The sequence below is a fragment of the Xiphophorus maculatus genome, chromosome 14, assembly GCF_002775205.1.
Source record: "Xiphophorus maculatus strain JP 163 A chromosome 14, X_maculatus-5.0-male, whole genome shotgun sequence".
NCBI lineage: Eukaryota > Metazoa > Chordata > Actinopteri > Cyprinodontiformes > Poeciliidae > Xiphophorus > Xiphophorus maculatus.
The window spans coordinates 26367457-26384227 of NC_036456.1; the positions used below are offsets into that span (position 1 = coordinate 26367457).

The 16771-nt window shown below is 38.2% G+C and overlaps 1 protein-coding gene across 1 annotated transcript in view; it reads right to left on the reverse strand.

Annotated features, from left to right (window-relative positions):
• Window positions 1-16771, reverse strand: part of exoc6b (exocyst complex component 6B) — an 87125-nt gene that overhangs the window by 55064 nt on the left and 15290 nt on the right. The window contains exons 7-11 of the mRNA XM_005809418.2: window positions 11771-11944; window positions 9677-9745; window positions 3611-3694; window positions 2414-2460; window positions 767-887 (exon numbers count right to left, since the gene is read on the reverse strand). Coding sequence (XP_005809475.1) covers window positions 767-887; window positions 2414-2460; window positions 3611-3694; window positions 9677-9745; window positions 11771-11944 — 495 coding nt within the window. The remainder of the gene's footprint in view (window positions 1-766; window positions 888-2413; window positions 2461-3610; window positions 3695-9676; window positions 9746-11770; window positions 11945-16771) is intronic.

Genomic DNA, 16771 nt, shown 5'->3' on the forward strand with positions numbered 1-16771 from the left:
GAACAAGTACTAGTTCTATTAGGAAATAAATTAATTTATCATCAAGTGGGAAAAATGTCATGTTATGAGTGAAATAATCTGCCAATGGAACTAGAACTTTCTCATCAATATTAAGGAATTATTTACTTAACACAACCCTCTGTATCTGGCTAAAAGTTACTTGTAAGTTAGTAAACTGGAAATAAGACCAAAACCAAGATATTTGCTCTACAAAGTAGACCAAAAATACTTGGTAAGCTTTTGTGTTTTTGCAGTGTAGATGTTGGAAACTAGCGTGGACTCAGAGAAATGGAGAACATTCTTCCTCTGGCCTGGAGGTTTGAAAACGTCTCTGAGATTTGTGCCTCTCGTAAGGCACAGAAAGTTTGCTGCATCAGAGCTTATTCTGCAAACATGTTTTCATCTCTCCTTCAGCACATTAGCTCTCTGTCAGAAAACCCAAAAACCAAATCAAGTGAGCGTACAAAACATTTTAGTGATATTGGAAGTTATTTCTAAACTTGTTGTTTCCTTCAACCATTTCTAATGCAACAAAAAAAATGTATTAATGGGAACATAACACCAGTTATTAACTTCCTGCAGCTAACAGGACTTATGCTTTGTGATTTGCAGCAGTTTTTACTGAATATTTTAGGAAAATCAGACAATATTGAACTATTATTAGGAAGAGCTTTACAGTAGTAAAAGCTGAAAACTCAATCAATTGTGTCTGAGTGATCAGGGTAATCAATCAGATTTTGGATAATTAGTTTAGGAAACATCTTACAGAGTGCGTCCTCAAGGCAGCGACAATTTTAGACAAAGCCAACTCCCAAAGCTCCTCCACGTAGGCTCTGTTGACCAACCCCTGGGTGGTGTGAAGGATGTGGTCCTCCACGACAAAGAAGCTGGACGGAGAGAGAAACGGCAACACCTCATGAACACGATGCAAGAAACAAATTTAAGTTAAATTAAATGAAAAGAAAAACTTTTTAATCTATTAATCAAATTTTTGGTTTTTGGAGATTAAATCTTGGCAAATCCAGATTTTTATTTTTCCACCATAGTTAATAGAAATGCTCAAGAATTTGATACATGAGCATCAAATTATCTGTAATACGACTTATAAACGACTGTGCAAACAAATGTTTCTATTTTTTAAAAATCTACACAAACTGTTCAAGTCAGATAATAACTTTTTCAAAGATTTTCTTATTAAAACAACTTTTCTCATAATTTTTTCTGATAAAATTGTGACTTTAACTTAACAAAAAACTCATAATCTGCCCCTATACTCTGCAGTACAACTCAGAGAATGAATGATTGAAATAATAGTCACTTTTTGAAAATAGTTTCTCTAATTTCTTCTTTTAAAAAAAAAATTTAATCAGATCTGGTATAAAAAATCTGAAATTTTATTCTTAAGTCATATCCTCCATTCTGATGAAAAGATTATGAAAATGTATTCTACAGATACAAAATGACTATTTTAGAAATGAATGAAGTTTCTAACAAAAGCTTCAACACAAACTCCTAATGACTCCTTAAGTTAGAAAAACCTCATCCATAATGATCAGGATCGATACTTTTGCAGCTTTTCTGTAATGGCAGAGCAGCAGAGATAAATCCTGGCCGTACAATCAGGCACTGAGTGCAAACTGTGCGTCCATCCAGGCAGGCGTTTCATGATGCCGATGTCTTGGTGTTGCGGCTCGGTCCCGACACAATGCCCGACTGAACGGATCAAAGCGTCTGCAGTGATTTTGGTTTATGTGCGCTGATAGAACGTCTCAATCAAATCGTCGGCCGCTCAGACTTCGCCAGACCACAATGAGCTGCAGTGAGTTTTCTCTGCCTTCAGACGACTGCAAGAAAAGGCCAACTTTTTTGACCGATTTCAAAGATTTTCTCCCGTATTTTTTTGGGTGGGGGGTTTTGTGAAAAAACTTGGAAAACATAACAGCAATAAACCTCAGATGTTTCCAGCAATGTCTTGATCGCTAGCTTGCAGATTATAAATTAGCTCTGGTACATTACCTCCCACTCAACTTAGAAGAAGTGGGTAAACCTCAAATCACCCGACACTTCTGGTCTGTCCAACAGGACATCGATTTATCGCTCTTGCGGTTTATTTACATGAATCTTATCAACGAGAGACGAGACTCTGTCCTGTGATGAACTTCATTGTTTAACATGCCAACTTAGCTCTTAGCTTTATGAAATTTCCAAATAATTATAAATAGCTGGATAGAAAAGGCATAAAGATGACAGAAGGAAGGATAAATAAAGATAAACCAATCAGAAACATTGCTTTGTTCAAGACATTTTGAAAACCAAATATTTCAACTATCATGTGGCCACTGGTACATGTTGTTCTACTTTTATTTCAGTTAATCTAAATTTTAAAAAGTAAGCTAATAAAGGATGGGCTTACCCAACAATCTGATTGAAGTACCTCCTGTATCCCTCCAGGGTTTCATGCTAGAGACAAGTAGAAGGAAAAGAAACAGAAGAGGGTTCGACAGCACAGGAGAAATACATAAAAGTTACAAATTATCACTAAAAACCAAGCTTTAATGAAGTATAACCAACTTTCAGCAATAAGAGGCTAATTTACAAGATAAAAATATCTGTAGGATAAATGTCTAATTCTGACTTGGAGTGTAAAGGAAAAAAAGATAATTGAAAATAGCTTTGCAATTGCTACCTAGAATTTGTTTTGAGTAGAGATAGTTTGACTGAGTAGCTGTATTAACTAGTTATCACTTATGGTTAAACCAATTAGCTTTTAGCTAACAGATGAACTAAATAGCCTTCAGCTTATCTGATGTTAGCCGTTATGTTTAATTGAACTTTTAGCTTCACCCTAAATACCCTTCAACTTATCTGCAGTTAATTTATGTTTATTACAGTTAGCCTTCAGCTTCATCCTAGTTAACCTTCAGTTTATCTGTAGCTACCTGTTAATTCAGTTAGCGTTTAGCTTTATCTGAGTTAGCCTTTAGTTTATCTGAAGTTATTTGTCATGTTCAATCCAAGTAGCTTTTATCTATATCCTAGTTTGCCTGTACTTAATCTAATTAGCTTTTAGCTTCACTCTAGTTAGCCTTCAGTTTATTTGGAGTTAGCTGTTATGTTTATTCATGTTTGTTTTTAGCATCATCCTAGCTTATTGGTTTAACTTGATTACCAACTAATTGTGCTTGTCTTTCTTTTCATCCGCTTAGTAATATGCTTAAATTCAGCGGGTCGTCTCGTGACAATGTACCTTATTTGATCAATTCAAGTCAGCTGTTAGCTTAACCCCAGCTAGCTGTTTTCTTAATCCTAGAAAGCCATAAATTTGCTTCCAGTTACTTGAACAAAAATTTTATTTCTCTGTGCGATATTACAAATGGTTCTCCAAAATGAGATCACACAAACTGCTGTGTATTTAAGGTAATGCTAACTAGCATTAATCCACTATGGTAAAAAGTTTAAATTTAATACAGCACATCAAAGATTTTCAAAATAAAGCACGTTTTTGCTTTTGTTAAGGTGTTTTTTAGGTGCATCAGTGAGTCAGGTTGGGGGTTGTGTGTGGAGTTAGAAGTGTGTGGCCCTCCATGACCGTGACAGTGCGGGGTCGTACCATGTTAGAGTGCGGCTGCAGTACGAGGCGAGCCTGTTTCCTCCTCTGCTTTCTGTAGTAGTTCTCAAACACATCACGCAAACCCTAAAACATAAATGGGGGTTGAAAACCAAAGTGAACAAACAGAGCACAGCAAGTGTATGAGTTTGAAAGCTTTTACCAAACCTGAAATAGATAAAGGAAATTATTAGTATTTCACAGTTAAGATTGCAAGTTGTACCCTGAAAGGTTTGATTTCTTCATCACCAAGTTATCATGGTAAGTTAAATTGACCCAATTACCTCAGTGTAGTTATTTTAAATAAGTGAATAACAGGTTGTGACCTCATCGGTCAGCTGTCGGTGAAGTCAACCACCGCCTTAACACACAGAAAGAAGCTGCATCACTTCATATCTAATTCTTCCATTACACAGAAGCTGTTTATCTCTTATCTCCCTGTGGGTTGTGCAAAGGTCTGTTTGAGGTCTGAAACCAGGACCTACAGTCACTGCTGAGGTCAGAGATAAAAGCCTAAAGCCAGAACCCCTCAGGTCCTGACCAGACCACCGTGGATAAACTCCCACATATCTGCTGTGATGGACCACCAGCTGTTACCACTGTGATAACAAATAGATCAGGTTATTCACTGACGTCTACATGGGCCCTACTGCACCAATTCCTCACACTTACACAATAAAGTACACAAACTTTTATTTTTCTTTGGACAATCTGATCACTTTTCAACTGATTTATGGAGCCGAAGTTGCATTTGCACAGATTTTTGCCTTAATTGAGCTAACATTAAAGTGCTACTCCTACACAATATTTAGCAGAAGCTAATGCTAAGGCGCTAACTTCACTAACTTGTTCCCTACTGTCAGTTTTATTTCGTTATGATGTGTTTTTTGTTTTAAATAAAGTTATTAGGAAAACAGAAAGAGAACGTGAGGAGATTATTTAATTTATAAGAAACTGGTCTGTCTAGAATACGTCTTACCAAAAGTACTCATATAATGTGAGTATCTTCAAAGAGTTGCTGGGGGCAGGAAGGATTTCTATTAATCTCAAGAAGCCTTTGTATGACCTGAAGGGACCAACGAGTCAACATGATCGTTTTGCACTTAAAGTAAACAATATTCTTTTTTTTATAGCAACTCTTGGCTGCAAGATGTCCATTGAAAGCAAGAAGTTACAAAGAAAACAAAGTATTTGGTAGAAAAATATGAATCTCATTGGTGGAGATCTAGATAACATCTTTGAACTCTGTTTGGTTTGATGCTGTGAGATGAAAACACGGCGTGCTTTAATTCTTTAATTCCCAGTTTGACCCTAAGCTGAACAATGACCATTCAAACAAGCGAGCGGCATCAAACGGCCATGAACTCTTCGTTTTACGGCGCCGAGATCCCAAAGAGGGGAGCTGAGGGGTGAAACCTGGGCTGGGATGTGGACGTGTGACCTTTGTAAACAAAGGAGGTGAGACGATACGCAGAGACTGAAACGAACTGAGGATAAAAACCAATAAAATGAGAGGTTAATGTAGTTAAACAGACTGAGATGTGTGGATACAACTCACTGTTTTAAGGTTACATTACAGCAAATGTTCACTTATTTATCGTAGAAAGTTTAAGGAAGGTTAAAAATGTTAATTTATAGATAAGAAAAAAACGTTTCCCTTGCATTGTCATACTTACATATTTAATGTGTTACTCTACTGTTTTTTTTTAAATATACACGTCACATCCAAAGACGTTTTAAATGGGGATTTCATATGTAAGCCTGTCATAATTAGCAATAAATCAATTGATCTTGTGATAAATTAAAATGACCCCACCTCTCGCCCGAAACGTTAGCCGGAGATAGTGACCAGCACCCCTCCGACCCCTTGTCTAGGGACAAGGGTGTAGAGAGAATGGATGGATGGATAAATTGAAATGAGATCAATCATTTCCACTTGAACAACAGCTGGCAAAGAGTTGCTTTTCGTTAATAGTTTTGAAAAACCGGCATTTTGAGAGACGATGCAAACATTTGACTCATAGTACCAAGTAGATAGTTTGCACTTCCTGCCTCTTTTGCCTGTTTTCCTTGTCTAAGCTGAATAATTATTATTTCTTGAAATACAATTTTGTTTATCCATTGTTGCTTTATTTGTTTATTTTGGATGTTAACATTTTTTTGATCTTTGAGAGGCTGTACTTGCATTAATGTGTCATTAAAATTATTATCATCATTATTATTATTATATTAATTGAAAATAGTCTCAAGATGAAAATATTGTCGTTTATCACAATTTCTGGGACAATTTATCGTCCAGCAAAATTTATTTTTGCGATAGGCTTATTCATGTAAGAAGGGATTTAAAATATGTGCAGTTTAAATCAAACTTTTAAAGTTTTTTAAGTGCATAAGTCCATTTCAAATGGGAATGTTTTCAAGAACAGAATTTGTTTGTGGCACTACAGTAACCTAAAAAAGTAGCAGTACATAGTTTATTGTCGTGTTTGTCATCATCGAGATAGAACCACAAAATATTGGGATAAAATTTTATCTCGATATCGTCCACCATCACAGGTGAAACCAAAACAAATATGGCAAATCAGTTTTTATTCAACAAACCAGCAATATTATTTTCCAGGCTGGTTTGGATGCTTTTTCCCAGAATAACTGACAAAAATAATGGGTTTTAGTATTTACTCAGGTTGTCTTTATATTTCAAAAAGGTGCAAACACTTTTCAACAGCTCTGTGTGGCTGTTAACTTTCAGGTAACTCTCATCACATCAGAAGAAGCTTAATGGGCGACTTGGAAAACTAGATTTTATTTTGACCAAGCTCCTTCTCTGTGTTCATGGATTTTCCTTTTTGCTGAACATTTCCACACTGGAGGATCGTAAAAAAGCAACCTGCACCATTTCCCCGTCTCTTTAAAGACCGTAAAGTCTCGTGTGTGCTCGATTTTCCTTCTCTTTAGTCCAACCAAACGATGTCTCCTCCAGAAGAAAAACCTCAGCAGGCCGGCTCCGATTCTGAAGAAAGCGCCTCGCTGTCAACCTCCCCTCCCTCTCTGCTCGCCGTGTTTACATCAATCATAACTCGGCCCACGTTGCCCAACATGAACTACAACAAAGGCGCATTGTTCGGCCTCCACGCTGCTCAACAACTGCTGGAAAAACGTGGACTCTGGGCACGGAAAACAGCAAGGGGAGAGAGAGGAAAGAAGATTCCTCTTCCAGACTCCCCAGAAAAGTAAATGAAAGCGTTCCGTCACTTTTTACAGCCAAAATGTGAGCAGGAACATCAGAGAGGCAAAATGAGTGGTGACCTCAGAGGTCAGCAGGTCAATCCTTTCAACACCTTCCTCCTCTTCTTCTCCCACAGTAGCTGCCTCCCTCTCTCTAATCTCAATCCCTCTGTGTTGTGTTTTCTTCCTCGCTTTCCTGTTTCTGCCCTTTCAGCCTTCCCTCGACCTTCCTCCATTCCTCCCCTTCTGACCCGTCCTTATCGCTCTTTAGCTGATTTACTCTCTGCTGCTACGCCTCCAATGGCCTTCATCCTCTATAACCACTGCTTATTTATCGCTTAAAAGCTTTTCTTCTACTGATTTTATATCCTCCATCAATTTTTTTTTCCATCTTGGTTCTTTTGATAAGTACATCAAATGAGTATTTATCAGCTTCCGGTAATCTTTCCATTCGGTGTTCTGCAGCCATTCCTCCAAAATTCCTAAAAAGACAGACAAGTATGATTTCAGCCTCTCCCTGGGTCTGTACTCTGTGAAACCACCAAGTCTTTGTGGGTTTTTCGCCACCAGTGCCGTTTCTTTTTGAAACATCTCGAATCTGACATTTTACAAGAAAGATATTGAGACTAGAGATGAAGAGGCCTTTGGGGACCAAGGGCAATCCTTCCAAGACCAAAACCAGACCTTCCAAAACCAATACCCAACCTTCCAAGACCAAGGTCAAACCTTCCAAAACCAAAGGCCAATCCTTCCAAGACCAAAACCAAACCTTCCAAAACCAAGGCCAAACCCTCCAGGACTGCGACGAAACCTTCCAGGACCGCGACCAAGACCTTCCAAGATCAAGACTAGAAAAATTAGTAACTACTCAACTTCAACCACTCGGTGTTAAACTAATTATCACATACTGATATTTAAACTATCGAAATACAATCTGCAAACTGAATTCATCAGCTTACATTGCACAATAGTTGTATGATAAATTTAGATTGGTCATATCAGGCATGGATTCAAGATTGGTTCTACCAAGACGGGGAAAACACATTTCAAGACTGGTTTCAAGCCCTTCCTGCTGAATACCATAAAATGCTAAAATTTGTATATGTAAAACATTGCAAAAACTATGGATTTGTGTTGATCCACGGCCATAAATCGTGAAAATTCAATGTGTACAAATACTTTTTCAAGGTGCACCACAAAAAAAAAGTACACATTGGTAACAAGTTGTTAAAACCAGTCAAAAACACCATGAAAATATAAATAGACAAAGAAAAAGTTCAGCTTTAATAAATTCTTCTCTTTCTTCACTTTAGAAATGTTCACACCATCACCTGTCTAAACCTGGTCAAACGTCTCTTAATTGGCCGGTTTTCCCAGGAGCTTCTACTCCTGCGCTCCCTCCATCATCTCTTCCTTCGTACCCTTTCTCTCACCCTGATTCTGCTTTCCTTTACTCCCTCCATCGTTCTCCTTCCTGTCAAAGTTCATGCACTTCCTGTTAGCCCTCCTCCAAAGCCCCCACCACACCACACAAAAAACTCTCAGTGCACAGAAACACCGACCCCATGGCCGAGCTGGCCCGGTCACAACCCCAACGCACAAACACGCTCAGTCAGACCCAGAAATGTGCAGCTGACCCCGCCATGGCCCAGTCAACACCTCCATCCGTGTTGCTTTCGCTCAGACTGAGAAGAGACACTCAGCTAGGTTGGAGCGAAGCCAGGCCTGAACTTGGAGGCCTCGGAGGACACCACAGAAACCTCCTGCTGGTTGCAAATACATCGTCAAACTCAATCTGATGCACTGGAGTAACACCTGGTCATACCGACAAATCAGACTCAACCAACAATTTTTCAGCTTGTACTTAATCAGGAAAACTAACATGCAACACTTGAAGAAATAAAATGAGACTAAACCTACGGTGCGGGGTGTGCTGTGGTGGCGCAGGGGTTAAAGCACAACCCACATATACAGTAGAGGCCTTAGTCCTCGATTCAGCTGTCGCAGGTTCGATTCCTGGCCTGGCGACCTTTGTTGCATGTCTGCCCCCTTCTCTCATTACCCTCTTTCCTGTCAATTCACTGTCAAATAAAGGCCACTAGATTCAATAAAACCCTTAAAAAAACCAAAATAAAACCCTACAGTGCTACGAAATGAAAAGCTTTTATAAAATATACCACAGACTCTAGCAATAAAAATAGTCCGGTGAACTCAGGTGATACCAGCTCAAAGATTTCTGATGAATAACAGAAGTAAGTAGGGAGGAAGTCTTAGTAATGCTTTATAAATAATAAAAAGATTTTAGTGAATCCAACATTGAATGAAAAGAGAAAACCAACAAATCCTGGAGTACATTAAAGAATAATGAATAAAAAATGTTTTAATTTGTACTGAATCTCAATTTAAACTTCTTTACCAAATTTTGAATATGCAAAGTAAAAGACCAATAAACTGACCAATGATTATATTCAAGTATTTTGTAATGTGACACTACATCAGTTTATGTAAGTGTAAGATTATGAAGAGCTGGAATTTTATTTTAATCAGAGAAAAAGTCATCAGTTTAGCTTTCTTAGCTTTCTTTTTAAAGTGGTCAAGATATGTTCAAAAATATTAAATGTAGACTGTAGATTGGTGATTGCTTGACCTAATGTGGAACCAGAACAATATCATCAGCATAAAGTCATTTGACTTCATTTATTCTGGAGATTTAAAGACCAGAACAGGTGATTTAACGCAGCAGGTGAGAACGAGATCACAAGTGGATTAAGAGCAGAGGTGGAAATGTGTTCACTGTTATTTAGTTTGTAGGAAAGAAAGAAAACATAAAGAGGAAGGACTCACCAGCACAGTGTAGATATGGAGGCAGCGGTACACTGGGGAGAAATCCACCAGGTCCTGAGCTCCTGGGACCTGCACAGGTTATACAAACATTTATCATCTTCACTCCTCTAAAACCAGCAACAAAAATACTTTTGATTTTATAAATGACAACAAATTGTTACAGTTGTAGCTAAATAAGCAGCAAAATATAGAAAAATGATCCATTTTTAGCTAAATTTTACCAGCTGTTACATTTTTGAAGAATGAATTTTCACAGGGGAGAATTTTAAGAATGAAACAATTAGAAATTCTTAAAGTTAAGTTATTTTAATATCCCTTTTTGATATTTTAATAGGTTTTTCCAGTCAATTTACTGATTTTTAAGAATGCAAACAACAAATACCATCCATCAACATCCAAATTGTGATCCAAAAGTAATGATTAAAGTGTCCCCCTTAAATAAAAGTTAAATAAAATATAATAAAAACTAAAACTATAGCCAGTTTCGCTGTATTATTTTCTGTTTCTGGACATTTACAGAATGTTTAAAATAAAATGTTCTTGGGGATTTAGCAGTTGTGTTTTTTGTAAAATACAAAGAACTGAAACCAAATTGGATAAATAACGAATTCAGGAAGGTGTTGGAAGATAAAAGGGAGACAAAAGTTAAAGGTGTTTTGATGTCGAATAATAAAAGCAGCTAAAAAAAAAAAAGAAGAGTGAAACAGAAATAAGAGTCATTAAATGAAGGGAAGGGGAAGACGGGCTGGTGGTTGGCATTTTTGAAGGCCGCTGGCGCCAAAACGGTCGTAACCCTGACGACTGCGGGGTCAGGCCTTTGTTCCAAACAAGGTCTTCACACGAAGAAGGTTGAGTCAAGTTTACAGGACGTCAATAAGCCACAGAGACCTGAACACGAGTGCCAGCGCAGGGCGGGCAGGGGGTGACAAGTTCAGCTGCATTGTACTCGGTTTTCCTCGAATGGGAACAACAGAGGAACTCCGATCTGACGAGGGACGACTAACAGCAGGTCAGAACGCCGCCGTGACAAGATGGCATTCGTGGAGCCACAAATGCCATCTTTTATTGTTTAAACTTAAAACATTTCTGCTCTGGCAACAACATAACACACACACAAAATAAATACATAACAATCAAAGAATGGGAAAACCTCACTCAAACGTAAATAGTAAATTTCCTCAGTTTTTGTCACACCTGTTTGTGCATGAAATGTATGTTATATCCGGGTAATTTGGGATTGGATTATCAGATTGACTCCCAATCTGAGGTCAAGTTTGATGATTCTTAAGGTGGACATGGTGTGCAGACAATCAAACGTATATAAGCAGCTGCACAAAGGTGGGACGCTTCGGCTCTGATGGACAACATCGCCAATGGAAGAATTTGGAGGGAACGTTTGATCAGAGATCATACTTAAATCAATTTTATCTTTTAAAGCTTTCAAACTGCTTCAAACTTTAAAAACATCAAATGAATTTTGAAAGTATGTTCTTTTTTTTTAAATATATGAGAAGCCTGCAAAATATTTAACTTAAAACTGTATCTAACAGTTTAAACTGTAGTTTCATGAGAAAAATTATATTTTTAAAATAGCCTTTGAATAAAATTAAGTATGTTGCAAAAACAAAGTCATAAGAAATGTTTTTTATCTGTCTAAAAGTATTTTTCCATACATTAGTTTAACTTCAAATATTTGCACAATGATTTTTAATTCTAAAATTAATTCAAACTAAATTTAATTAATGGATGAATTAATTAACCAGAAATAATTTAATTAAACCAATAAACAAATAAATTGTCTAACTAAAAATTATGTAATTGATTATTTAAAATACATTTACTAATTAAAATTTAAGTTAATTAATTGATTAAAAAACAAATTAAATAAATAGTGATGTTAAAGGAAAAGCAACAGAAGAGAGAAGTGCAGAGTGAAGGAGGGAAATCCTTATTAATATGTTGATATTTGTGAATAAGGATTTTAAAAAGCTGCTTAATTATTTCACTTGTGATGCCGTTAGTTTTAAACATGAACCTCTATCAGATCAGATCACAGCTGTAACTTGGATGTGTTCGTGGTGCCGCCATGCTCACATCTTCCTCCTCTTCATCCTCCACGTCCAGAATGCCAGAGTCCTGTTCAGACAGGGGACTGCCTCCCTCTCCGCTGCTCTCCGTTACCGCCGCCGCCTCCTTCCTGCCGCGCCGGCCAATCAGAGCTCTGGGCTGGAGGGTGACGGAGCTGTCCAGCGAGCGCTGCAGCTGAGCCTGAACAGAAACACGCAGCAGAAGGTCACCAGGGTCAAACTTCACTCACAGAACCCGGCTCCCTCTTTCTTGTACCCTGGGACCGGCCGACCTGCATTGTTTCTGTCTGTTCCAGTTATTTCCTACATTTCCCAGAAAGCTTTTCAAGTCGCGCAGAGGAGAAGCGGGAGGCTCTTTGGCTCGACTTCAGAGCGAAGCGATGGAGGTTCTTTGATTCTCAAAGTCTGACACCAAAACCAGATGTTAGTTGATAACAATGACACACCGTCTCCGCAGAAGCTGCACCGCATCTGTTCAGCAAAACTGCACAAAAAATTTAAATACGGAAACAAAACAAACGAGGATTCAGATGCTAGGAATCGTACATAAAAAGAACGAGTTTGCAGATGGAGACCAAGTGTTTTGTACTAGAGGCCTTTTTGTTCCAAACGTGAGAAAACACCAGGGAGATTTAAAAAACCAAAAAAAGACAGGAAGGAGAGAGCAGGAAGGACGATGAGTCAGTGAATAAAATTAGACTTAAAAGCAGAAACGGATCACGTTAAGCCTGCGCTAATCGCTACCTTTCACATGTTACCCTGAAAACCCAGAGTCAGGTTATAATATTACAATCAGAAAAATCGCAATGTTTTAATCTGACTGTTCTGGATCCATTCAAATCGAAATAATAGATGCTGGTTGTGGAGAAAAATGTGCAGAAAACTATTTGAGAAAAATAAAATCGGTCAAGTCAAGTTTATTTGTATTGAATATTTGAGCAACAAGGCGGTTCAAAGTGCTTTACATCATTAAAAAAAATCAGTCACCATTTATGAAGCAAACATTACATTTTGTTAGTTGCATATTAAGAAATGATTATTTACATTTTCCCAAGGAAATGGTCCAGCTTGAGGGTCATTGAAGTTTGTGATTGTAAAGATAGAAGTGTAAAGTAGTTTTGCAAGGCTGATAAGAAAATATTTAATAACATTGACTGTAAACCAGTCACCAGTGAAGTAATTGCTGAAGTTTTGCTACAGTTTTTAATGGTAATTTCACAGATTTGATCCAAAAATGGCAGCTGGTTGGAGATTTCTCAGTGAATCCACCCTTCTGCTTTTACCTTAATACTTGTTTGGAGAATTTGGAGTGTACACATCTGACCACTTCTTGCACCCTCTCTTCGTTTTTTGACCATTTTCATTTCTATTCTTTCTCCCCATTTCCCCCTCTGTCCCAAATGTTTCTCGTGACGCACAGTCCTGCACTTGTGCTTCAAGTACCACATCAAAAGGCTTCCCCCGAAGAAAAGCTGGGTTTAAGAGGGTTCCCCTCGCAGAACAGCCCGCCTTTGTGCGGCCGGTTTGAACAGGCGCTCGGCGAGTGCGTCAACAGTGTGCCGAACACACCTGCCGAGGAATGCAAGAGGCGAGCCGAAGCGCCGAGTGGATCTTCTTGACGTCGATGCTGACGTCTTCAGAGATGTTCTCCCTCTCTGCCTCTTTTCACATCTGATTATGTTCATTTGCATTTGAAGGCAAAACCCGATTCAAGTCGACGTTGTACTGTTTCCTCTAATTTCCCAGTTTAAGTTTGTGGAGAACCTGAGTTTGTTTGGTGCTTGGAGATGTTGCCCCTCCTGTTCGGAGCCTTTTCCACTGATTTTCTTAGCACTTATTGTCTTTTATGACTCATTTACCTTGTGATTGTGCGACCGCCCGCATGTGGGCATCAGATCAAAGATGGCATTGTTATTCTTCCAGCATGCCGCGTTCTTCCGGGTCTTGCGTACACACCAGTTTTTCTCATCATGGCTGTCATTAGCGCCCCGAACCGAGCCGCTCCAGGTCCCTGGCGTGTTCATCGACGTCCCCTTCGGCAGAATGAAGGGTAGCCTACGTGCCGGCGCCGGCGAGCAAAGGAAGCGATGTTCAAAAGGAGCAGAAGCCCAACTGGGCGTGGATGGAAAGATGCCCTCACATCTCCAAGGGTTTTCCCACAGAAACAAAAATAAAAATAAACGTTTTGGCCACAATGAGGGAGGTCGGAAGCTCAGCGTGGGAATATGATTAATGCTGGTTCAAGACGAAAAACAAAAAGCGAGAAAAATATCAAACTAATAAGTTTAGTAAACAGATTATTCTGAAGATTAATTAGATTAAAAAAACGGCCAATTCTACAGATTTTTCCATTAAGCATTTTTATATCAGATTAGAAATACATAAAAATTGTATTACTTAAAATGCAATAGCATAAAAATGTGCTTAACAGATATTTTTTATTTCTTACAGAATTTGAACCGGGTGAATCTAAAACTATGCCACTTGGAGTTTTCTGAGAAGAACATGTTTACAGACAAAGGTGTTTATTTTATCTTAAATGGAAAATGTAGATATTTTACGAACAGTTTTGGCTTAATTGCCGCTCTGAGTGTGTTGCTCTGTCAGAAAATGTAATGTTTTAGAGTCTGTATTCTCCACGGGAAATTGATCACCGATTGATGATTATTTCAATAATTGATTCATCGTGATTAAACATTTTAGGCATGTTATAACAAGAATAGAAAGAGATTCAATTATATCCACTCTTAAAAATGTCCAAGGTTTGTAAATTAGCCAATTGCTTTGTTTTTAACGTGTAATATTGTTTAATGTGCTGCCCTTGATTAAATATACTTTCTTTTTTTAAGTTTTGAAATGTGGATGCAACTGTGATTTCAATGACTTGGAAATTTCAAGCCTGAATGACTCAGTTCTATATTAAGACTGAAAACATCCTGACTGGGACATACCTACAGTACTGTAAACATTGTGTTATGAAGAATTAGACATTAATCTCAATCTGAAAACATTACAAATAACGCAAATATTGAAAATCAGTTACTTTGTCAGTTATGTTGTCTTTTCTTATGTGTAAAGAAAATCTTGTTTTTCTTCTGCAGGTGATTTAATTTCTTTCTCAAACTGTCAGGAAGCTCCATCTGTTGGAAACAGAAATCTGAGACGGATGAAAAATGGTTTGCTGAGGTCGTTTATGTTGCTGTTATGCCCTCGCTTAATTGGCTAATTAGCAATGTTTGTGTAGCTTAGCCAGTAATAGTCGAGGTCAAAGGTCTGTGCTGCTACTATTTAGCAGATGAGGATCTGAAATGTTTGGTTCGTCCGTCAGAAATAATGCAGCGTGATGCCACTGGTGAGCAGAGTGACACAGCAACCCACAACGGTACATTTTGTCTTTCCTTGTGATGGTTCGATACACCGACGCGCCACGCGCACACACACACGTGTGTGTTCGGTAACTAGATACAGGTAATCCATCTTCCTCCACTTCACAGGCCCTGCAATCTGTTTCCCGTTAGGACGAAGGAGCAAAAGCTCCGGACCAGTCTGTCGCTAAAGAGCAGGAAAAACTGGAGGAGACGGGAAAATAAAGGAGGCAGAAAGGAGGTGGAGGAGAGACGACAGGTTCTAAGACTCGTGGAAATGTGATGAGATGAAAGACAGAAATGTTAAATGACGAGGAAAAGCTTCAGGTTTCTCTATTTCCTCTGAATATTTTTCCATTTTTACTGCATTTCGTCATGATTTCATTCCCGTCCTAGTCTCACCTCTCAGTCCCGCCTTGGGTTCTTTGATGAAAGATGATTCAGGAAAATTTGATATACTAATCACACCCAAAATTACCAGTAGATTCAAATCCAGTGTTGGAGAGATTGGACAGAACTCAATGTTCTGTCCAATCTCTCCAAAAAGTTGATTTGCTTTTTACTCAAAAGCAAATCAACCAAAAGAGGTTGAAACTGTGGGCCTGTTTGAAAGAAGTTTTTTCATGTTTTATTTTGCACCTACAATCTTCTGATCCATTTTATACAAGATGGATTCAATTATCCACTTTTTTCACTTTCAATACCAGTTCTGATATCTGACATTTAGTATCTGCCAACATCAATCCGATACAGAAAAACTGAAGTGCTGAATTGATTTAAAACATTTCTGTTTTTAAGCACAGACATAAATGTACTGGCCTATATAACAGAACGGTGTGGATAAAACTGCTTCAGATGATATTACTTTTCCCTTCAACTTTGCTCCATTTTTCTTGGTTTCTATTACCTGAACATTCAGAGTCACATAAAGACGGTTACAAAGTCGGCCTTCTATCACTTGAGGAACATTTCTAGGATTAGAGGACTGATGTTTCAGCAAGATCTAGAGAAACTCATCCATGCGTTTATCTTTAGTTGACTTGATTACTGCGACAGTGTTCTCACAGATCTGCCTACAAAAAAAAAAAGAAAATCCGTTCTCCAGCTGCAGCAGATCCAGAACGCTGCTGCTGGCCTGACTAAAACCAGGAAGACAGAACACATCACCCAAGTTCTAAAATAGACTCTAATGTATCAACCTTCCAGAACTCTGTTCTGCTCTGCATCCCCAGAACCAGAACCAAACATGGAGAAGCAGCATTCAGCTTCTATGCACCACAAATCTGGAACTGAAAAACAGCAGAAACACCGAGTTCCTTTATGTCAAGATTAGAAACCCACCTGATTTTGATTAATAGTAAGCGGAACATTGATCCGCATTGATTAAATGTATTTAATGTACATTTGCTTGATTTGGCAAAATGTTTATAGATTTTTCATAATTACTGTAGTATAATTTTATGATGTAAAGCACTTTGAACTGCCTTGTTGCTACACAACTAAACTTCATTTTACCTTTGAGTAATTTCTACTCTCCTCCAGGTGTACTCTCCTCCTCATCCCATACACCTACCTGACATTTCAGCCTCTTTTTTTCCACATTTATTCATCCCCATTTACTTTTTCCTTTCTCATCCCACTCA